General features: G+C 54.9%; 1 protein-coding gene across 1 annotated transcript in view; it reads left to right on the forward strand.

Annotated features, from left to right (window-relative positions):
* Positions 1 to 16,459, forward strand: part of RBM38 (RNA binding motif protein 38) — a 43,793-nt gene extending 27,334 nt beyond the window's left edge. The window contains exon 4 of the mRNA XM_022597396.3: positions 10,584 to 16,459. Coding sequence (XP_022453104.1) covers positions 10,584 to 10,941 — 358 coding nt within the window. The 3' untranslated portion in view covers positions 10,942 to 16,459. The remainder of the gene's footprint in view (positions 1 to 10,583) is intronic.
* Positions 16,460 to 23,991: the final 7,532 nt, after the last annotated feature.

A 23,991-nucleotide genomic window follows, 5' to 3' on the forward strand; every position in this document is an offset into this window, starting at 1 on the left:
GTGGATTTAACCTGGGGGATGGGAGCCTGGAGCTGCCAGGGTGACCCATGGAGCCTGAGCATGAACCAGCTTAGGAGGCAGCAGAGAAATTAAATCCCGAGGACAGTGTTTAAACTGCTGGATCCAGCCATTCCTGAAGTCAGGCTGAGAGAGCCTCTCAATTCTCTTTTTTCATTAAACCAGTGTATTCGTTTTCTATCAAATCGTCACAAACTTAGTGGCTTAAAACAACACATAATAGATGATTATGTCCTACTTTTGTGGGTCAGAACTCCAGATACAGCATGACCCAGCTTGGCCTTCAGCCTGGGGTGGCAGAAGTCAAGGTGCCTGCAGAGCTGTGATCCTTACTGGGGGCTCTGGGGAAGAATCCTCTTCCAGCCTCATTCAGTTTGCTGGCTGAATTCAGTTCCTTGTGGCTGTGAGACTGTGGTCCTCATTTCCTGCTAGCTGACAGCAGGGGTAGGTCTTTGCTTCTAGAGGCTGCCCACATTCCTTCTCGTGTTTTCCCCATGGCTCCCTTCAGCCACGGTGGGTCAAGTCCCTCCTAGTGTTCAAATCTCTCCAACTTCCTCTTCTGCTGCTCCTCTCTGCCTCCTGCTAGAGAAAGTTCTCTGCTTTTAATGACTTATGTGATTCGATTGACCCCACCTGGATAACCCAGGATATGCTCCCTCTTTTTATTTTTTACTTTTGGCTGCATTGGGTCTTCGTTGCTGGGCGCACGTTCTTCTCTAGTTGCGGTGAGCGGGGGTTACTCTTCTTTGCGGTGCACGGGCTTCTCATTGTGGTGGCTTCCCTTGTTGCGGAGCGCAGGCTCTAGGCGCACAGGCTCAGTAGTTGTGGCGCACGGGCTTAGTTGCTCTGCGGCATGTGGGATCTTCCCAGACCAGGGCTCGAACCTGTGTCCCCTGCATTGGCAGACGGATTCTTAACCACTGTGCCACCAGGGAAGCCCTACTCTCCCTCTTTTAAGATCTATAACCTTAATCACACCTGCAAAGTCCCTTTTGCCATGTAACAATATATTCAAACTTCATATAGTCACAATTTCCCGGGATTAGGACACAAATGTCTTGGAGGGAGGGACATTATCCTACCCACCACAGCAGTCTGACTTGGGTTTTCTGTCATTTGCAAAGAAAAGAATCTTGAATGATTCGCCCTCCTTCTGGAGAATGATTAGTTGGACATGACTGGATTATGCAGCTGAATTTCTGACTTCAGGAATGGCTGGATCCAGCAGCTCAAGCACTGTTATAAGGATCCAAGTTCTCTTTATTTCTCAGCTTATGTTGGTTTCATGCTCAGAGTCCATGGCCCCTGGCTCCCAACCTCTGGGTTATTCCATTGGAAAGAAATTGTGTCTCCTTCCCGCTGGTCCCTAACCTTAGCCAAGACCATCACAAAATCAACCTCCTTTATCTTGAAGGGCAGTCTAAGTTTCTGCTCTAAAATCCCCCACCTCAGTGAGATCCTGGCTCTCCCTTTGACTAGCCTCAGAACCACTGAATGTTTTCCTCCAAGTGACCACACATTGTGCCCCAAATATTCTTATTTTGTTCCTTCTACAAATGTCCAAGCTTATTCTCTGTGCTAGGCACTGGAGGTGCAACAGTAAAAAAAAAAAAAAAAAGTGGGTGTGGCTACTGCCCTGACAAGGGCATATGCAAAAAAAAAAAATCACTGCCTTACAAATTTGTGAAGGAAACAAGCAGGTGAGGTAATGGAGAAGAACCGGGAGAGTCCAGGTGAGAGGTGGGTCCAGCAAAAGTCACTGGAGGGCTTTCCTGTTGGCGCAGTGGTTAAGAATCTGCCTGCCACTGCAAGGGACATGGGTTCGAGGCGTGGCCCGGGAAGATCCCACATGCTGCAGAGCAACTAAGCCCGTGCACCACAACTACTGAGCCTGAGCTCTAGAGCCTGCAAGCCACAACTACTGAGCCCATGTGCCACAACTACTGAAGCCTGCACGCCTAGAGCCCGTGCTCTGCAACAAGAAAAGCCACCACAATGAGAAGCCTGCGCACTGCAACGAAGACCCAACACAGCCAAAATTAAATAAATAAATACATTAAAAAAGAAAAAAGTCACTGGAGAAAAGTCATGGAAGGGGGCAAGACGGTAGAGCGTTCCAGAGACGGTCACAGCCTGTGCAAACGTCCTGAGGTCGGGTGCGCTGGGCCAGGTTGAGGAACTGCGGGGAGGCCAGGAGGGCAAGAGTGTGGTCGGGGGAAGGCGGTTGAGGCTGGCAGAGTGTAGAGGGAACTGGGTGGGGATGAAATGCATTAACCTACCCCCAATTCCTATAAAACAGAAACTGGCTTGGCTTTGGACTAGCAGCTTCCGGGGGGGTGGAGCACCCCGTGACATCTTCCTCCCCTCCCCGGGGCACCCCTCCCCTCCCCCAGCACCTCCGCCTGTGCAGTGACGGAGCCAGAGACCATCGCCAGCACGGACTTCCGCCCCTGCTTCTGCCGGCCTCTCAGAATAGCGTTTGGCACCTCACTGAGGTTTCCACCTGCCGCCCTGGCCCTGCAGGCTGTCTCCACCCGCCCTTCCTCTAAGAGGAGGGGAAGCACTATTGTTCCTCGGGTGGTTGACTTAGTGAGAAAGGGGAACAGACAGGTCCAGCCCCAGGGGGTGTGCCCAGCATCCCCGCCCCCTTTGCCCCCTGCCTGGTAGTTTCTCCCACCTTCAGATGCCAGTAGTCACGTTCCTGCTCCTAAGAGCGGTGGCATTTTTATTCAGGGTAATTGCACAGCTTCCATTCACCAGTGTATCGACTGGGAATTGTGGGGCGAGGGGGGCGGTTTGTGGGATGGGAAAGTCCCTCCCATCCCCCACCCGGTTCTCTTCCCTCCAGGCATCCAGGGCCTCCAGTTTCAACACATTGTATCTTACGCTTCTGTGTGTCTGTTTCCAAGTCAGCACGCGCCATCCGCTCTGTGAGGCGCTTGTTCCTTTCCCTTAAATACCTCTTGAAGATTCCCCGCTGAGCCCACACTGAGCTTGCTATCGCCTGGTTGTCGGCTGCCTAGTATTCCACGTGTGAGTGCGCGTGCTCTACTGCCCGTCCCCTGGGATGGAGGTGGAAGTCGTTTCCAGCCTTTTGCGCATTCAGGCAGAGGTAGAACGAATCACCTTGAGCAGAGTTGCTGGTGCACCTGCCGTTGTCCGGTGTGTGCACACCTGCTGTGTGCCGGGATTTCACCTGCAGGCTCCTTCTCAGCCCTCACACGGCACTGCCGGGAGGTCACACCAGAGGAGGTAACTATTCAGGGCCACGCTTTTAAAGTTCATTTCCCAAACTCAGTGGCCTGGCTAGAACTTGACCCCTGAAATGGTGTCACTGTTCTTTCTGGGGCATCTGAAGAGGGATCACCTATGCACCAAACCAAGCTTAGAGGTCATCGTGGGGTCTTCCTGTTTTTCTTTTCCTGCTCTGTCCTCACCATGCCTGCTGCCCCCTCGCCCCTGGAAAAGGCTGCCTGGTGCCCTCATCCCCAGACGCCGGTGCCAGGCCCGGGTCCCTGCCTTGCAGGTGCCTGCAGAGCTCCGCCCTGTGAGCCGACCTAGTGCCCTGGGGTGGGGGCTTCATTACAACTCCACCAGCACCAACCCCCTCCTCCCAAAGAAATAAATACATTCTGTCTCCTTATTGTACTTATTGAACTTATTGTACTTATTGAACTACTACCAGATACAAAGTCCTAGTGAGGAAGACAAAAAATTCGTAAGTCATCATTGGAGTAATTATTTAATTTCAGTCTGATAAATACTACAGTGAAGTGCCAAGCCCTCCCAGGTGTTCCTCTGCCTCAGGGCCTTTGCACATGCTCTTCCCTTTACCTGGACCACTCATCTTCCAGGTATCCACATGGCTCACCTCTTACCTTGTTGCATTCAAACTCATAGCCCCCTACTCACCATGCTCCCTCTCTCTTGCCTGTTCATTTTTCTCTGTAGCTCTTACCACGCCTCAAAACTACTTTTACTTTATGTATCGCTTATTATTGCTTATTCATCTGTCTATTACCTGTACCCCTGGTGGACTGTCAGTCCATAACGGCAGGCATTCTTGTTTGCCTTGTTCACTGCTCTATCCGAGGTGCCTAGAAAAGTGCCTGATACACAGTAGCTTCTCAGTAAATATTTGTTGAATGAATGAATGACCTAACAGGGGATGTGACCTACTCAACTCTTCGGGGACCAGGAAGGACGGTGTCAGGGGATGTTTTCCTACCACTGGGGACAGACCCAGGTTTCATGGGGCCTGAAGTTTATACAATTTGGGGCACTGTCTTTAAGAAAAAGAGTATATAGTTACATGTACAGAGTAAGGGCCAGAGATTGAAAAAAGACTGGCATTGACGAAGGGAAAGACATTCCAGGCAGAGGGAACAGCTTGTGAAAAAGCCAAGTGTGGCCAAGAGCCAGGGAAGAAGGAGAGAAGGTGTGTGTGGCCACAGCTTTGCCAGGGACCCCTGAGGGGCTGGAGATCCAGTGGGGGCCAGCTTGGAAGTGACAAGGTGTGACATGCGGGGCCCTGGTTTCTGCGGGATCCCGGGAGGAAGACCGAAGAGGACCTCCGGGTCCTGCAGGACGGAGCCCTGCCAGCCGAAGGCTTTCCCACTCACCCTACTGGCCAAGCAGGGGGTGGCCCAGCCCTTACACCCCATTCCACCCCAATCAGCCTCCAGGAATGCATTTCCTGGCCTTGGGGTCCCTGCTCACCCCTACCCCACCCAGAGAGGTCCCCCGAGGCTGTCTGGGGAGGCTCCACTCTGCCTCCCCCCCAACCCCCCGCCCGCCTCTGCTCAGAATAAAAGCTTGGGGCCCTGGCTGGGGACCCTGTGCTCTGACCCGAAGCCTCTGCCAGCCATTTGCATCACAAATGAGGCTGGGTCAGGCTGTTGGGCCCTGGCCAGCCTGCCTGGTGCTGCCCTCGGTGACTTAAGGACACAAGCCACCATCCAGCTGCTGCGCATTCTGCTCCCTCCCCCTGCTGCCTAGATTGCACCCCTGGGGGAGGATGCCCGGTCCCCGGTCCCCAGCAGGCCTGGGATCCTCCTGACCAGCCAGCCCTCCCACCAGCTGGGAAGAACAATTATGGCTGACAAGCTGAGCTCCTGTCCTGTCTCTGAATGTCGGAGGTGGGGCGGGGAGGGTAGGGGGGTCAGCATGTGACATTCTGGCCTGTAGCTCTCACAGCAGCCCACTCTACAGAGGAGGAGAGTGAGGCTCAGAGAGGGTGAGCAACTTGCCCAAGGCTGCTCAGCTAATAGCCGGCAGAGTTGGGACTTGAATCCATGCCATTCTGCTCTAGAAGCTATGCTGTGAACAGGGGCCATCCCCTTGAGGGTCATCTGTGTTTGTCCACCATATGCAGTGGGCCCTGATAGCTGCTGGATGAATAAATGACCATCTGAGCTTCAGCCTTTCTCCCCAGCATGGTCGGGGTGAGTAGGTGGGCTGCTTCTCTTTACAGACTCTGAGCCCATGAGGTCAGGGCGCTGCCCATGCCTGTTTGTGGTCCTGGTATACAGCAGGCACTTAATCAGTGTTTCTGGAATAAATAATGGAATAAATCAACACACAGACTCTTTCTGAGCCTGGGTTGTGCTTTTCTGCTGCAGGTTCCTTTCAAGGAAGAGGTGGGTTGTACCCAGCTCAGGGTCCCCAGGGCGGAGCATGTGACTTGGTCCTGGAAAGTTCTCAGAGGTTCAGCCATGACTTATTCTCCACAAGACTCGCCCCGGGCTGGCTGGGGCTCCTGCCCCAGATCCTGGGGGCCTGACCTGGGGAGGAATTCAGGGCTCCCTCTAAGCGAGCCTGGGCACAGGGAGGCCCCTGTCTCTGTCCCCTGCCTCTCCCTAGCTCGGCCTTGGAGTTCTCTCCTGCCCCAGGGCCTTTACTCCTGCTGCCCTCCTGCCTGGCCCTCTCCCAGCAGCTCTTCCAGGGCTGGCTGCTTCGTCACCTCCTCAGAGAGGTCCCTGTCTAGCTGCAGCCCTTAGATATTTCCTATCCCCACCCCGTCTGTCTCCAGAGCTCTGTGGATGCCTTATCATTCCTCTTGGGTTTTGCCGGTGTCTCCTTTAGAATGAAAGAGGGAGAAAGATGCACACACTGCATAGAGCAAAACAGAACGAGAAGGGAGAAAATAGAGGGAGAGAGTCAGATGGAGAGACAGGGAGAGACTGATGTAGAGAAACACAGAAATAGAAACGAATGTGAGAGAGAGACAGAGCAACTCAGAGGCAGAGACACAAAGAGAAACCGAAAGAAAACAGGATCAGCGTCCTGGAGAGAAATGGAGCCGGGGCAAGAGGGAGGGGACAAGAGAAAGTACTGTGCGGTGGACAAAAAGGGATATGGGGGCCCTGGGCTTCCTTCTGGGGTGATGGGAAGGTTCTGGAATTAGATCGTGGTGACGGTTGCACAACTCTTTGTATATGAAAAGCCACGTAATTGTACGCTTTACAAGGTTGCATTTGATGGAACATGAGTTTTGTCTCATTTGAAAACATGAGAGGACATCAGAGAAACCCAAATTGAAGTACGATCTACAAAACACCTGATACTCTGCAAATCCAGCAAGATCAGGAAGGACAAGGAAAGAGCGAGGACCATCCCTGGGCCTGCAGGAGACGAAGGAGACGAGATGACTAAATTCAATGCAGGACCCGGGACAGAGAAAGGACACTGGGGGAAAATGCGAATCAAGTCCGCAGTTTAGTTAATGGTACTGCATCAAAGTGAATTTCTTAGTTTGTATCATTGTACGATTATGTAAGAGATTAACATTAGGGGAAGCAAGGTGAAGGGGACGTGGGGACTATCTTTGCACCTTCTCTCTAAGTCTAAAATTATTTCAAAATTAAAAAGTTAAAACAAACAAAGGAGACAGAAATGACCAGAGAGCAGCCCTGGGACAGAGGAACTGCCTGTGCTCCTGACCCCGAGGAGGCCACCAGCCACGGCCCCTTCGGGATAAAGCCCTGGGCTGGGGGGGGGGGGCGCTGGTGTCTAGTCCTCTGCCCATTACTGACAAAGAGGCTGCTGATGCCCCGGAGCAGGCTCTAGTTCCAGCTGAGGTACTTCCATGCCCGAGGCTGCAGACCCTGAGGCTCACCAGCAGAGGCTGCTGACAATTCGTGACTCTCCTGTTGTTCATTTAATGGCTTCAGCAGCGTTTGGGGCAGCCCCGGGCGCTCCCCTGCACCCATGACCATGCCTATTGATGTCCCTCTGTTCCACCTTCCCTCCACCCCTGCTACCCCAACACACAGCCCTTGGTGCCTACCAGCTGACTCCCGCCAAGGCTCCTGGCATCCTTCTGCAAGAGGGAAAAAACGCCCCAGATCCTGCTTTCCTGTGAAAATAGCCAAGCGGCAGCCCCATGCTGGGGTTGGGGATCACTTCATGTGGGTCCCCACACAGGACAGGCCAGCCCCCTGTGTAGACCTCTGGGTTCCTGGAAGGAAAATGCTCATTTTTATTTCCCTAGAACCCACTCCTGGACCAGGCATGTAGTAGGTGCTCAATTTAACACTTGTGTGTCTCCCAGACACCTTACTCCCAGGACCTCAGCCAAAGGCAGCTCTTTCCTCACCCGATGCTTTCAAGCTTTTTAAAGTGGTGAAATCTACCTTTTAAAAATGAAAATATTCAGAGAATAATAAGCCCCTACTACCACTACCCAGAATTAAACATGACACAACGAGACACGAAGATTTTGTCACATTTGTCACTAATCCTTTTTCTTTTAAAGAAATAAAATGTTACAGATACAGCTCACCTTTGCTGTGACTCCCATCACCCTCCCCCCACAGCCAACCTCAGTGGGAGTGGGAGCTGCAGCCTCATGCCCAGGTTCCTACCTACACGTTTATGGTGATGGTCAATTTTCCGTATTGCTCTGTGTGCACCGTTTAAGCAGTTTGCTCGTGAACAGTCTCCTACAGGGTGCAGAGCTCTGATTTTGTGTGTTCCAATCAACTACACGTTGAGGTGCCCTCATGACGGTGGTGGAGAGGGACCCATCCTTCTAAGGAGCCGTTCCCCACCCCCTCCCCGACCCCTGCATCTGCCCCAGCTCATGCCTCTGCAGCCCTGGCAGCCACACAGGGCTCAGAAGGGCCCCACGCCAGGCTTAATGCTCTGCTGTCTCCGTCTTGAAATTCTTAGTAACTTTTGCACGAGGGGCCCGCATTTTCATTTTGACTGGAGCCCACTAATCGTGTTGATGTTCTGACAACGTGGAACACCTAACTGAGACCCCGTCCTGTGCCAGGCCCTGGCCCAGGCTGGCCGCCAGCACAAACCACCTCAGCGCGTCCTCCAAAGACTCTGTGAAAGGCGCGGTTCCCGTCAACCCCATTCTGCAGGTGGGGGCACTGAGGCTCAGAGAGCTCCTGACTTGGGAGCCCATGCCCTGAAACAGAAGACCCACTTTGAAGGTCGAATCTGGTCCAGACCCCTTTCTTTCCTTTTTTTTTTTTTTTTTTTTACGGTACGCGGGCCTCTCGCTGTTGCGGCCTCTCCCGTTGCGGAGCACAGGCTCCGGACGCGCGGGCTCAGCGGCCATGGCTCACGGGCCCAGCCGCTCCGCGGCACGTGGGATCTTCCCGGACCGGGGCACGAACCTGCGTCCCCTGCATCGTTAGGCGGACTCTCAACCACTGCGCCACCAGGGAAGCCCCAGACCCCTTTCTTTTAAAACCAGGGTCCAGAGAGTTGAAGGCTTCCTCAGTGGACCTGGCCTCTGGGCCACAGAGCCGGTTCCCCGCCATCCCCGCGGCCAGGAGCCAGAGCCGCCTGGCTTGTCCGTGCTGCCCCGGCCCCGAGGCTGAATTCATTTCACCACACTTCCTCTCCCCGTGGGGACTGTCTCAATGTGGGGTGAACCAACCCGGGGGTTAATCAGAGCGCCACTTCCTCTTCCCAGAGAGGACCTCTCACAGCCTGCCTTCTATAATTAGACCCCGGCCTGCCTTCCTCGGCTGGGCGTGGTTGGGACTGAGGCTGCTTCCGGCTCTACAGAGGGGTTTCCACGCGGCTTCCCAAGAACCCCAGGAGCCTGTGGGGCAGGGGGCGTGTGCGGGGGATGCTCAGGCCGCAAGGCCTGGGATGGGGCCTCCTCTGGCTTCCTGGCGGGCTCTCCCCGCCACTACCCCTGCAGTCATGCGGGTGGACCAGATCCATTTCTGGGATCCGGGAGACCGGTTTTGCCATAGTCTAGAGCAGCGGTTTTCCACCGGGGGGACGTCAGGCAATGTCTGGAGGCACTTTCGGTTGTCACAGCTGGCGAGGGGATGCTCTTGGAATCTAGGGGGAAGAGGCCAGGGAAGCTGCCACACAGCCCAGGGCGGCTGGCTCCACAACAGAGAAAGTCCCGGCCCCAAATGTCAACGGTGCTGAGTTTGGAGGAGGACGTAGTTTTGACCATGAGGACAGTGGAGGAGAGAAGGTGGCCGGGATTCGAGGTATATTCTGAAGGTAGAGCGGACAGGACTGGGTGACGTCTGATGGTGTCGAGTGCCATTGTTGAGAAGGAGCTCGATGGGGACACCCGAGAGGGAAGGTGACAACAGCTTGTGGGAGGAGGTGACAGTGAGCAGAGGCTTGAATGATGAGGGGCCTCCCTGGAAGATCTCGGGGAGAGCTGTAGGGAGAGGAAGACAGGTGCCAGGGCAGGTGGGAAAGGATTCTGAATCTCGGTTAGGAAGTGAGAGGAAGCCAGGAAGGAAGGCGGGGGTCACATCCTGCAGAGTCTCATAGGCCAAGAAGTAGGAGTTTCACTGGCAGCCTCTAAATGCAAAGGTACTGAGAGCACAGGACTTGGGGTCCGGAGACTGGATTTCAGCTTGAATTGGGTACTCACTGGCCAGGTGACTTTGGAAAAATTACTCTTTTGGGGCTCCAGTTTCTTCTCTGTCAAAATAGGGGCAATGCTACCATCTGGTCCCCCCAGGAGGCTTCTGTACAGTCAGTGAGGTGCTGACACAGGACACAGGATGGGGAGGTGACTCCCCATTCTAATCTGAGTGTTTAAGAGTGACCCACAAGAGCTGTAAACTCGAGTCCCAAGTGTGGCTGACCTCCAAGACCCAGGCCAGGGTCCAACCAGCTCGGGCATCATTGCAAAGTGGACGAGCGTCCACAGGACTCTTGGAGAGCCATCTTCAACAGCGACCCCATGTGGTGGTAAGACGCCATGACTGCAGTGAAGTTTAGTGGGGAACAGGCCTCGCGCCCACCTGTGGGTTGAAGACCCTTCAAGGTGCGGGAGGACCCGAGAAGGAGGTTCTGGGCATCTTGTTAATACAGCGCCTGGAAGCCTGAGTGATTAAGGAACAAAGAGATATAGTCATCCCAATATCAACTTGGAGGAATTTATTCTCATGTCCTTAGTTTGGAAGGAAAGTCTCCTGACACTCGGGGACTCCGGGAGGGCTGGGGTTGAGCAGGGGTGGTCACGGGGGCAGGAATGGTGCCTGTGACACTCCTGCCTCAGTGGGCTGGCCTGTTGCTCCAAGAATGCAATCAGTTCCTCTGGTCCCTCCTTGCTTTCTCTCCAGCCCGGGTGCCTGCAGTGCCATCCCAGGGAAGGAGTTCCTCGGTTGGGGAAGCTCTGAAGACACTCAGGTGAAGGGACGGCAGGAGATGGGGTGGCTGGGGGCGGAGGCTCTCACCGCCTTTTCAGGCTGCAACCTCTCCCATCTCCCTTCCTGCTCAGAAGACATTTCCCACGTGGACCCGCCAAAGGATGTCACAGAAACCACCCAAGAAACTTTCCAACGGGGTGAACAAATCATTTGTCCCCGAGAAAATATAGACAGTTGTTACATGGAAGAAGGCACAGCCTTGCAGGCAAAGAAAGAAAAAATGCCAACAAAAGCCCCAGTACACGCTGATTCAGTTAGAAAACAATTGTAACATGATAAAGCCCAGTGCTGGCAGGGATGCGGGGAAAGCAACACATCAGCTTTGCTATAAATGGATTCCGATTTTTTTTTCTTTCTTTTTTGGCTGCGCCATGCGGCATGACGTGTGGGATCTTAGTTCCCCAACCAGGGGTTAAACCCGTGCCCCCTGCATTGGAAGCGCGAAGTCTTAACCACTGGACCGCCAGGGAAGTCCCCAGATTCAGATTTTGAAGATCGATCTGTCTGTCTGAAATAAACACTGAGAAACTGCACATACCCTCTCACCCAGCATTTTGTCTTTTGGCAAAGTGTGGCCTTATTTAAGAGTGGGAAATGGAAAAAACAAAACCCCCAACCCCCAGATGACCTGTGTTAACTTCTGTGGAGTTAACTCTGTGGAGTACTCACAGTATTTGAAACGCTGAACACGTACTACCTCTTTAACCTTACAGCTGCTCGGCGAGGTGTGTGTTTTCTGAGCTCTCATTTCAGACATGATGACCTGGAGGCCCCTGGAGTCCAGCCCTCCCACCGTGGTCACGCAGGTGGTAGGTGGCAGAGCTGAGGTTTGAACCCAGGCTGCCCCACCGGAAACTTGGGGGGGTGTCCTCACCCCACACTACTGTCGCTCTGTACTGTGAAAGCAGAGTCTCCACCAAAGAGACGGTGCTGCAGCCATGTGTGTGTGCGCTGTCACCAGGATGCGACCAGAGGCAAAAGAGCTTCTTTCTGCTCCCTCCTGGTGGTAAATGCATGCCTGCTGCCCGGCAGGCATGCCCCGGCCTGTGGTTCTGGAATGCGGGTGAGCCGCTACCCCGGAGACCTACTGTTGGTGGCCGGTGTTGGTGGGCCCGGCCCAGGCCACAGACCCAGCTGGCACACACGCTCTGTGTTTGTCCAAGGAATCAAGCCAACGCCCTTCGTGCCGCCTTGATGGGAGTTGAGCAGTTGAACCGATGCCCAGAACCCTCGTGTCTCCCGCTCGGGCAGAAATGCCAGTGGCCTCGTGGCTGGAAGCATAGTGACAGCTCCAGGCACCTGCGGCTTCAAGGAGGGCGTGACATTTTGGAGATGCTCTTGGCACAGGCCAGAGCTTGGATCCTCTGCCTCCCGAGAAAGGCATAGGAGGGGACACGTCCCCGTGGCATGTCCGAGGCTGGTGTGAGTGTTGACGTGCTGCGAACTCTCAGGGAGCAGCGGCTCGTGCTCCTGGGGTCTCCTCTCCCCATCTCTAAAGAGCAGGGTTGGCCCATGTGAGTTTGTTGAAAATATGGGGCCCAGGCTGCCATGGCCGCGGGATGCTGTGCGTGGGGCAGACGTGGGGCACGGGCGAGAAGGCCATCCCTTTGCAACAATTTTTCTGTCCTTCTCAGTTCAACTTGGTGCTCCCGTGTCTTGACGGCCGGCCACCCCCTGCCTGACCCCTCTTTAGTAAGGCTCAGAGCCAGGGGCAGGCAACAGCATTTTGATAACGTGATTTGTCTTCACGGTGCTCACTTTCAGAGTTATCTTCTATGAGTGGCAAGTGGTACTGGTTTTCTGTTTACATTGGTGACAGAGAATTTCCTTGTAAGATAAACTGAAGTAAAACTAAAAGGCGAGTCATCCTAAATAAAAACGTGAGGCAAATGGTAGATCAGATGGAGGTGCTCAGTCATAGAGGTGACCCCTGAAAGTCTGAAGTCTGGGACCCAAAGCTAAGGGCCCTCCTTGGTCCTCCCTGACGACATGGCCCTGGACGGTGTGGGTCTTGCCAGCCTCTCCCCTCCTGGCTCGTCAGTCCTCTGTGTCTAGGTGGCCAGTTCTTTTTTTTTTTTCAGCCGTGCCACGTGGCATGCGGGATCTTAGTTCCCCGACTAGGGATCAAACCCGTGCCTTGAGCAGTGAAAGCGCAGAGTCCTAACCACTGGACCGACAGGGAAGTCCCAGGGGCCAGTTCTCGAGTCTCTGGGACCCTTGGCCTCCCCTTCCCTTCCTCCTCTCTCTTCTTCCCTCCTTCTCCGTCCTGCCAAGTCAAGGCCAGGAAGGATCGCAGTGCAACCCCCTGCCATTGCCATGTTGGTCTGAGGGTTTCCGTATGGGGAGGGTGGCTGGGCTGCCCTGGGTGTTGGCTTTCCCTTCCCCAGCTATTCCTCTCCGCCTTCGTTAGGCCAGTGCACCAGTTCTTACCTTGCCTGCTCATTAGAGAGGCTTCACAGGGTGAGGTGCAGCTTAGAGGAGAAAGCGTCATGTTTAATACTGATGACAAGAGCTCACGGTCACTGAGCAGTTACTGCATGCAGGGCACTGTGCTAAGAACTCCTTAGGTATTAGCTCATTGGATCCTCACCATAATCCTGACATCATCTTTGATCCCTCCCCCCTTATTCCCCATCCCCTGTCTCCCGCTGCACCCAGTCCATCAGTGAGCGCTACTGACTCTGGAAAACATCTCCAGAATCTGAACTTCTCCCCACCTCGCCTGCTCCCACACTGGGCCAAGCCCCATCACCTCTTGTCTGCATGATTGCCTCCTCTTGGTTGCCCACAGGCAGTGAGACAAATCCTTTAAAAAGTCAGGTGTGGTTCTGTCCTTAACTCTGCTTGAAACCCTGCAGCGGCTCCTCAGCCCCTGCACAACCGGAGCCTGGCCCGCCTCTCCTTCCCCACCTCCTGCTTCACTCTGCTGCAGCCACTCCAGACCTGAGCCTGCCGCAGGACCTTTGCACTGGCTGTTCCCGCAGCCCAAGATGCCCTCCCCACAGTATCTGCCCAATACCTGCACGACTTGCTCCTTCGCTTCATTCAGGCTCTGCTCAAGTGTCCCCCTCCTTGAACAGCCCGCTGTGCCCCCTCATCAAAGGGGACCCCCCCTTCACTCTCTATTCCCTCCCCTGACATACTTACATATATTTGTTTGTGTCCCCCACCCAGAATGTAAGCTGTAGGCGGGGATTTTTGTCTGCTTTGTTCTCTGCTGTGCCTTCAGCATCTAGAATAGTGTCTGGCACAGTGCAGATCCCGAATACAAACTTCTGGTATAAATGAGCAGCCCTAGGAGGTGGGGGCCATTGTTATCCCTACTTCGTAGGTGGAAAACAGGCCCAGAAAGGTGCAGCCACTTGCCCAGGGTCACAGGGATACAGGAAGGGATTCCCCAGAGCCCTTGCACTCCACCCCTGTGGAGTGCTGCCTCCTGCACCGGGTGAAGGTCGGAAGCAGACGTTTCTAGGCTCAAATCCTTGCTGTACAGTTACCAGCTGTGTGCCCCAGGGTGGCTGTCTCACCCTCTCTGGGCTTTGCTCCTTGCCTGCACAGAGTTCACAGCCCTTCCTTCCAAGGGTGCCCCAAGCCTTCCAGGAGTGATAACTGGCACAGCTCTTAACACAGGGCCTGGCATCCAGCAAGCCTCTGGCGATTGTCCCTCTCCCATTTTATAGATGAGGCAACTGAGGCCCAGAAGATGCTCAAGATCACAGAGCCTCTGGATTCAAAGGCAGGCCTGTGTGACTCTGGGTCTTTGCCTGGGGGACGAGCTCTCCCCGTTTGGCCAGTTCCCGGGCCTGCTCCTGCCATCCGCGTCCCTGGTGACAGCCCCGCCCTCCCTTTGTTCTGCTGTCGCTGGCTGTCCACAGCAGGTGGCGTTTCCCTGGCGCCAGGGGGAGGCTGAGGCAGCCACACACAGGTTGCTATTTGCTTTCCTCTCCACGGCCCTTCCTGGCCTGGGCGGAGGTGGGCGTGAGCTCAGGTGTGCAGGTGCGGAGGATTTGCGGGTCCGCTCCTCCCTGTCTGAGCTCCTGGTGGTGCCTGGAGGCCTTGGCTGGGCCACCTGCAGGGTGAGTGACCAACTGTCCTGGTCTGCCCAGGACAGAGGGGTTTCCCAGGAAACAGGACTTGCAGTGCTAAAACCAGGAACGTCCTGGTGACCCACCCTGTGTGGTGGTACGGTGGGCTGGATAGCATGTGGGAAGGAGACAGGGTCAGCCCCCCCGAGTACACTGCTCTGCCCCCCTCTGGCCCTGCTGCCCACGGGGTTCTGTACTGGGCCTGGCTTTGGCATCAGGCAGAGCTGAGTGAGGAATCCCTGTCCCATCCCGTAACAATCACTTGGGCAAGTCATTTCAGCTCTTGGAGCCTCAGTTGCCTCGTTTGTAAAATGGGGATAAGATTCCACTCTCCTCACAGGGATGCCGAGGAATCAAATAAGAAAACAATCATACAGCATTTAGCAGAGTGTGGACATCTGGTACAGGAGAGCATGTCTGATTATATTATTAGATGTCTGCTTAAAACCCAGCTTCCCAGCACTCTTAGAATAAAGCCATGGACCTTTGAAGCTCCTGTGATCTGCCCCTGTGACCTCTGGCTGCATCTCTTGCTCTTCTCTGCTCACTCTGCTCTAGTCACGCTGGTCTCCTGGCTGACCTAGACCTAACCCGCCCTTTCGCTGCCTCAGGGCCTTTGCATGTGCTGTTTTCTTTGCTTGCAGTACCAGACTCCCCCACACCTACCCCCTTCCTGGGACTGGCTTCTTCTCATCTTTGGGCCTTGGTTTAAAAGTCATCTGCACAGAGAGCCCTTCCCTTTCTACCAAATTTGAAGGGACATTTATCTTCTTGGGAACAGAATGTTTCTTAGATGGTTCACTGCTGCTGCCTTAGGCCCTAGGATGATGCCTTGCCCAGAGCAGAGCTCAGGACACGTTTGTCAAGAGGATGAATAAATGAACGTTGGCCTATGAAGGTCCCCAGCAGGCTGGAGAAAGAACCCAGAGTCTTAAATGTCTTTCCTTCTCCGAGCCTCGGTTTCCTCATCTGTCCACAGGGGTGAGAGGGGCATCCAGCTCCTTGGGGTTTGTGAGGCATGGATGGGGGTACAAAGATGGACCAGTCTGGACTTCCCTGGCGGTGCAGTGGTTAAGAATCCGCCTGCCAATGCAGGGGACACGGGTTCGATCCCTGGGCCAGGAAGATCCCACATGCCTCGGAGCACCTAAGCCCGTGCGCTACAACTACAGAGCCTGTGCTCTATAGCCCGTGAGCCACAACTACTGAGCCCACGTGCCTAGAGCCTGTGCTCCGCAACAAGAGAAGCCACCGCAATGAGTAGCCCGCGCACCGCAATAAGAGTAGCCCCCGCTTGCCGCAACTAGAGAAAGCCCGTGGGCAGCAACGAAGACCCAACGCAGCCAAAAATAAATAAATAAAATTTATTAAAAGAAAAAAAAAGATGGACCAGTCCTTTCACCGTGGCCGCACATAGTGGGACTCAGGGACTGGCGGCCCTGCCCACGGGGACCTCACATGCACCTCCACACCCACCCTCTCCCTGCGTCCTCAGTGGCACCACCGCACACACTACACACAGATCAGAAAACTGAGTCCCAGAAGGAGTCGCCCCTGTCTGGTCGCCCTGAGCTGGGCAGCCTCCTCCTGAGCGTGGCTGCCTGGCCCGGCCTCGCCTCCCTCCTGCCTGCGAGGACTGGGCAGGCAGCTGGCGCGTCACATGCTCTCAGCTCCCCGCGGAGACTCCAGCACGCCGTCAAAGCTGTCAAACAATGTCCCTGCCAGGTTTTTACAAGAATCCAAGGCCTCACTGCCCAATGCCAAACACCCTCTTAAGACAATAGCTCCGGGGCCTGCGGGCCCATCCCGAGCACACCGCCTCTGCTCGGCCACATATAGGCAAAAGCCTCCCTCTCCCATCACCGGACGGGCATCCGAGAGCGGCTGCCCCAGCCTTGGCCCGACCTCTGGCATCTTGCACCTCCAGGTCCACCAGCCTCTGGCCCAGGGGCCGGGAGAGGAGGCCAGGTGGGCCGGCGCGGGCCGCCAGGCCGGGCAGACGCAGGGCCGGTTCAGGGGCCTCCCAGTGTCCTGTCCTCTCGCAGCCTGAGTGGCTGGCAGCACGGGCTCTTCTTACCAAATAAGGCCTGGGCCGCAGCGCCTGGACAGGCTCACACTCCTGCAGAGCGGCGGGCGGCCCGCCGCCGGGTCACCTCTTCCTCCTTGAGCACGGAGCCAGCTGGCCCCGCAGAGTGCTGTCCCCGAGGTTCAGGGAGCCCCGCCTCAAGAAGCCCCGGGGGACTGGTCAGCATCCCCGGGAGAGGCCTTCCGTTGAGCACCGTTGGCATGTTCCATATGGAACCTTCGGAAAGCGCCACTTAGAATCTGAGATAAGTCAAGGTGCAGAAAGATCCCTGGCACTCCTGCTGTGGCCCCGGGAGCCCAAACTAGGCCACAGGGGTGAACTGCCCCCCACCAAGTGCACACGCCTGCACCTGCTCCCACGCCCCCAGGGCTGTTCTGCTGTTGGGTGTGATCTGTGGGTCACCAGTTACACCCGTCAGCTCCTTCCCAGTGCCTGGTCTGTGCTATCAAAGGGCAAGGCTGGCCAAGGGGCGAGGTCAGGCGCACAGGGTCTCTAGGGAAAACTGAGGACCCCCTGGGCACTGACCTGTCCCCAACCTGTGCCTGTAGTGGGGAGGGGGCGTGAGCACAGGCTGAACTGGGAGGACCCCGGCCCTATGAACCAGCCTGAGCCGCACCTGGGGGAGAGCGTCCTGCAGGTGGGGAACGGGAAGAGGGAGGGGCAAGCCCGCTGTGGGTGGCGGGGGCGTCGGGGGCTTGTCACGTCTCAGGAGCCACTGTGGGGCATGGAGCTCCCCCGTCTGCCTGCCTTGGTTCCAGAAAGCAGCTTCACTCCTTGGAACCTAAGTTTTGCCATCCTTTTTTTTTTTTTTTTTTAACATCTTTACTGGATTATAATTGCTCTACATGCCATCCTTAAAATGGGTATAATACAGACTCTACCGTAAGGGTGACTGCAGGAATTCAACGGGATAAGGTGTGTGGAGGGGCTTTGGAGAGAGCTGTCTGAGGATTAAGTGGGTTGCTGGGTGACGGAGGGGATCCCTCCTTTCCTGGGAGATAGGGGGAGACAGGGGCCCTTCCTCTGTTCCCGATGCCACCCCTGCCCAGTTTTTCACTGCCGTCCCTGCTTTCTCAATAGCCTAGGGGAGCTGGGGTGGCATTCTGAGGTCTCCTGAGCCACTCCCAGAGCAGAAAGCACGCGGCTGGGGGTGACACGATGTTCACGTGTGAACACGCATGAGTGTGTTTGAACGTGTGGGGCCCCCATGAGCTGCCGTGAGCACAGCTGTGTGATCGTGAACGCATGCTGGAGTGTGGGCGCTCAGACCCGTGGCCTGGGCACGAAGGTGTGGTTTCTGCTGATTTCCACTTCCGAAGTCTTTTCATGAGGTCTGGGAATCTCTGGGTGGCGCGGCCCCTCTCCTGGGATTGCTTATGGAATTAGGGGCCCCGTGCGACTGCCTAGGCCCTGTCCCCTCCCTCTCCCTGGCAGCGTGAGCGTGTGCGAGCTGGGCTGGGCTGTGGTCACGCGATCAGCAGAAAGGGTCTTTAATGTCTGTAAAAGTGACCTCGCAGCCCCCAGTCATGGAAGCAGCCAGGAGCCAGGTCGGGACATGGAGCCCCTGATAAAAGCACTCTCCCAGCTGTTCTCCATAAGTCCAGGTAAGCTTTGTTCCCTTGGACCAGAGGCCAGCGAGTGTGTGCAGCTCCTGCTTTTAGCCAGCCTGGCGGGACGCTGTGGGTGAGGCTGTCTGTGAACGGGACACCCATCGGGGGACTGGGATTGGCTCAGCTGGATGGGCAGCAGAGACAGAGCTGGTGAGCCCTGGAGGCAGAGGCCAGGGCCAAGGGGCAGGATGTCCTGAGAGCCCAGAGCCCCTCCCTGGCACGAGAACCGGATGCTGCCATCTGGGTGCTTCTCCAAGGGTCTTGGGGCTGCCCTGACGGCTGCCACTTGACACCGGCCCTAGGGTTACACTCTGCTGGAAAAGTGTGTTTCCCCACCCCTCTGCAAAGTTGTCTGTGATCTCCAGAAACCACCCACCCAGTGCTTGAACGTGCCCACTGGGAACCTCGGGGATTCTGCCTAGAACCTTCTGGGTCCCCCTATCCTGAGCTCTGAGGTCCCTCAGGGAGGGGACTGGGCTTGGCTTGTTCGCTGGGGTCTCCCAGAGCCTGGCACAGCGCTGCGTGGGAGGGACGAAGAGACTTTGCGTGGAGGGGAGCACAGCAGGCCCCTTCGTAGCCCATGCCATCAGAGCCAGGAGCTGGTGTTCATCAGAATCCCCTCTGAGGCTGGGGTCACAGCGAATGTGCTATCTAGTCCTTTGACATTTTATTTTAATGGAAAGCCTGGTGATTCACGTGCATTGGCTTATTTTTTGATGTAGGACAAAGTCTTCTCTCCAAGGGTCTGAGGGGTCTGCCGACAGCTCACGTCTTTCTTGCATAAACCACACGCCTAAATCATCTCCTGCTTTTTGCAGTTTCTTTAAAGTGGAGAAAGAAGGAATATGTTCACAGAGACAACCAACCAGAGAGGTTCTGGGCAGACTTCAGTGCTCTAAAGTAAACTTGTCCTTTCAGTTAATTAATCAACAGAGATTTATTTGGCACGACTGCACGCTGGAGCCGGCCGCTAGTTGCTGAGAAATCAGAGGAAAAATGAGCTGAGGGACATTCTGCCTGAGTGCAGCGAGGTTGGTTTTCTGTTTTATAAATGCAGAAACCAAGGCTCAGAGAGGTTGTGTGAGTTACCTAAGGCCACACAGCATGTGCATGGCAGGCTCTGGCCTGCAAGGAAGCTGAGTGCAGAAGTTGGCTAGAAGAGATGGGAAAACGGGGTATCACTTGGTGGTTAAGATTCAGGCTTTGGTGCCAGTGGAGTTGGGTTCACATTCTGCCTCTGGGACCTTGGACAGGACCTTTCCCTTCCAAACCTGGGTTCCCTCATCCTCTGAGGGTTGTACTTTGCTACGTGCCAGCTGACCTTTTGGAGCCTGTTTCTCACCTGTAAGATGGGGACAGTAAGAGTACCACTTCAGCCACTCAGCTGGATATTTACTGAGAACCTACTACGCACCACGCACCATTCTAGGAGGTGGGATGCAGCCGTGAACCAAGCAGCCCCCACAAGTTATTGTGAGAGTTGATGGGGGATGTGGGCTGCGTGCCCGGCCCCGGCTCCCTCTTCAAGCCAGAGATGGGGCTCGTCCGGGCAACAGGGCTGCACTGCAGGTGGACTTTGGCCAAACCGATCCCCAGCTCTGAGATTCCATCATCTGTCCTCAGCCTGCCGGGCCAGGTCCTGAGACCTAGGGAAGCAGGGAGAGGACTGGGGGCCAGAAGAGGGGAGAAGGACTGGGGAGAGGAGTCGGGGAGTGGGGTTGTCACCATCGTCGCCCTTCTCTGGGGTAGAAGCGAGTTGTCGGGCACTTGCTGATGGGCAGGTCTCTCCATGAGCTCTTCACTGCCTTGTCCTGTGGACCCGCAGGACCACCCAGTGGGTCAGGAGCCCCAGTTGACAGATGAGGAAACTGAGGCACAGGGGTGGTCACTTGCTTAGCATCACCCAGCTCGTGGTGTGGAGTCGGGGTAGTGTCCCTCCGCAGCCCGGTCTTTTAACTATAAGGTATTGAGAGAGGAGACGGATGGGGAGAGGATGGGAGAGAGAAAGAGACTTGACTACGGGAAGACGATGCCCCGCTTCGGGGGGCTTTCTGGACCCCCCTTGCTTGCCCTCCAGCCGCGCCTCTCTGAGGGGCTCAGCCTCAGCCCATCTCTTGGGCAAGCTTTGGGACCCGGACCTGTGGAAGCCGTTACTCTTCTCTGAAGACGGTGCCCCCTCTTTGGGGTTGGGTTTTCCTTCCCAGCCAGGGACCTGGCATCTCTGGAAGCCTGGGAGGCTATTTTAAAACCTTACAGCTGGTTTTCATCGAGGCTGCTGATACGTACGTGTGGAAACGCGGGGTTCGTTCTGCCAACACTGAACGAATTTTGCAAATGAGCGGGGATGGTGCTGATCAGAGCGGAGGCTTGGCGGGGGGCGTGCAAGGCTGCAGCCAGTGTTCTGTCCCCATCGGGACTCTGGGAGGAACGGGTCACCCACCGGGTCTCCGTGCGACCCCGAGCAAGTCCCTTCCCATCTCTGGGCCCCAGTCTCCCAGCAATGATGATGGGGCAGCCAGGAATGGTTGTGAGCATGCCTGGCCCGCTCTCGTCTTTCAGGTGGGAAAGCGAGGCTCAGAGAGGGGCTGCTGCCTGCCCAGGTCACCCAGGAGTACCCCGAAGACGTAGAGTTTGAAGCCAGCTCTGGTCTGACTGTAGAGCGCAGCCGCTCCTCTCCTTCACTGCATGGCTCCCAGGCCCACTTCACCCTCGCAGCGAGGAAATACTCTTATAGTCCCATCTCACAGTGGAGGAAACAGGGGTGCAGAGTGCGGTGACGTCCCCAGGGGTCTGCCCTCCAGTCACTTGTACCGGGTTTCCTCCTGCTTCTGTTCCCTCTGTCTCCCCTCTCACTCCAAGCGCTGCTTCTTCAGGAGACCTTCTCTGACCTCCAAACTAGACTCCACGTTCCTTTGGGGCGCTTACTATATAGTTTTTCTATTTGCTGCTGTAACCCATCACCACAAACGTAGTGGCTGAAAATGACAGCCTTTATTAGTGCAGTTTGCGTGGGTCAGAAGCGCAGTGGGCCCCACCTGCTCGCTGTTTTGGGATCTCCCAAGGTGGTGGCAGGCTGCACTCCTTTCTGGAGGCCCTGGGGAGCGCCTGTTTCCCGCTCATTTGGGTCGCTGGCAGAATTCAGAGGCTTGGCTCGTGGCCCCCACCTCCAGCAGCCTCCAGGCCAAGTCTTTCTCCTCTGCCGTCTCTCTGATTCTCTCCTTCAGTTCTCTTCCACTTTTTCTCTTGAGGTGTGATTGACATATAACATTATATATCTGTATATGTTATCTTCCACTTTTTTTTTTTTTTTTTTTTTTTTTTCCGGTACACGGGCCTCTCACTGTTGTGGCCTCTCCCATTGCGGAGCACAGGCTCTGGATGCGCAGGCTCAGCGGCCATGGCTCACGGGCCCAGCCGCTCCGCGGCATGTGGGATCTTCCTGGACCGGGTCACGAACCCGCGTCCCCTGCATCGGCAGGCGGACTCTCAACCACTGCGCCACCAGGGAAGCCCTATCTTCCACTTTTAAGGCTCTTTGTGATTACATTGGACCCGGATAATCCAGGATAATCCTTCATCTCAAGCTCAGCTGTTTATTTTTATTTTTTAATTAATTAGTTTATTTATTTTTGGCTGTGCCTTGCAGCTTGTGGGATCTCAGTTCCCTGACCAGGGATTGAACCTGCGCCCTTGGCAGTGAAAGCGCGGAGTCCTAACCACTGGACCACCAGGGAATTCCCAAGGTCAGCTATTTAGATAAATAAATCATGGGGATGTAATGTACAGCACGGTGACTATACTTCATAATACCATATTGCATATTTAAGAGTTGCTGAGAGGGTAGATTAACTTGAAGTCCTCACCAGCAGAAAAAAAAAAGGAAAACATTTTGTGGCTGTGCATGGGGATGGATGCTAGCTATTGTGGTGATCATTTCTCAATGTACACAAATATTGAATCCTTATGTTGTACACCCGAAACGAATATAATGTCTGTCAATTATACCTCAGTTAAAAATTAACTAATAAAAAATTTAAAAAGATTTTCTCAGTGTAACCTGAAATATAAAATGAAGTGAGTAGAAATTTAAAAGAATATATTTATTTTATTTATTTGGTTGCACCAGGTCTTGGTTGTGACAGGTGTGCTCCTTAGTTGTGGCAGGTGGGCTCCTTAGTTGCGGCAGGCGGGCTCCTTAGTTGTGGCAGGCAGGCTTGTTAGTTGAGGCATGCGAACTCTTAGCTGCGGCATGCATGTGGGATCTAGTTCCCTGACCAGGGGTCGAACCCGGGCCCCCTGCATTGGGAGCACGGAGAGTTAACCACTGCATCACCAGGGAAGTCCCTAAAATGAGTAGAAGTTTCTCAAAAAATCTTTAACTTGTTCCCTTAAAAGTGGGTCCTTCTAATTTGCCTCGATGTTTTCATTCATTTTCTAATTTCTCATATATTTCTGTTTCCTGCCTAAGTGACTCCACAGTTTTAAGACCTTCCAGTCTGTGCACATGAAATTGTCACACATCCCAACTGTACCTAACGTTTAAAATTAAGGGAAAACATCTAGTATGGTATGTGAAACAAAAAAAGGTCAGCTGTTTAGTAACCTCAATTCCATCTGCAGCCTTAACTACCCTTTACCACGTAACCTAACAAATTTACAGAATCTGGGGATCGGGGTTGGACAAGGTTGGGGGACCACTGTTTTCCTCCCATAGTTACCTTATTGGTCTTTTGCATCACACACATTTATCAAATTTGTTGTTATATATTCACTTGTGAGATTCTTGGTTTTCTGTCTCCCTCCCAAGACCGTTAGAGGGCTGGAGGTACTGAGTACAAATTCCCTGGACAAACAGCAGAACCTCCATGTTGTTATATATCAACAAAGAGGGTTGGATGCTCAGTTTCTCCCCTGCCCCCAACAGGGCCGCTGTGTCCAGTCGCACAAGTTGTGGACTGCACAACTCCAGGCCTCGGCTCACACCTAAGACTCTGTGATCCTTGCGGTTGCGTGGGGTCCAGCCTTTAGGCCCGTGGGCCATGGCTCTGCCTCTGAACCTGGAGCCTGTGTCCTTAACCCTGGCTGCCTTTGGAGTCATCCAAAGGGCTTTTAAAATCCTGATGCCCAGGCCACGCCCCAGACCAGTTGCCTCGGAATCTCTGGAGTGGACCCTGGCACCTGCATTTCCCAGGCGGCTCCAAGGTTGGGCTGAGGTGCGAGCCTCCCTCCTGAAGGGTCAGAGAAAGAGTTATGTAACACCGAGGCCGGACGCCCACTCAGCTAACTTTGCGTAACTGAGGCCCAGCATCTGCTTTCCTCTCCCACAGGCCCCATTTCCTCACTCTGTGTGGCTGTGGCCCAGCTCCTGGGTTTCCTGCGGCCAATTAGCCGGCCTATACGGGCAGCTGCCCTCACGGCCTCAGGGACGATTTCGGATCTGCCAACATTTGGCTGTCCGTGGACGTGGGCCGCTCTTGTCCGTCAGCACTGCTCCATCAGGGGTGGTGATGTCTCTCCTGGGTGACCAACTGGCTACAGAG

This window comes from Delphinapterus leucas, chromosome 15 (assembly GCF_059928025.1).
Source record: "Delphinapterus leucas isolate spDelLeu-1000000601 "Yukka" chromosome 15, BTC_Dleu_Yukka2, whole genome shotgun sequence".
Classification (NCBI taxonomy): domain Eukaryota; kingdom Metazoa; phylum Chordata; class Mammalia; order Artiodactyla; family Monodontidae; genus Delphinapterus; species Delphinapterus leucas.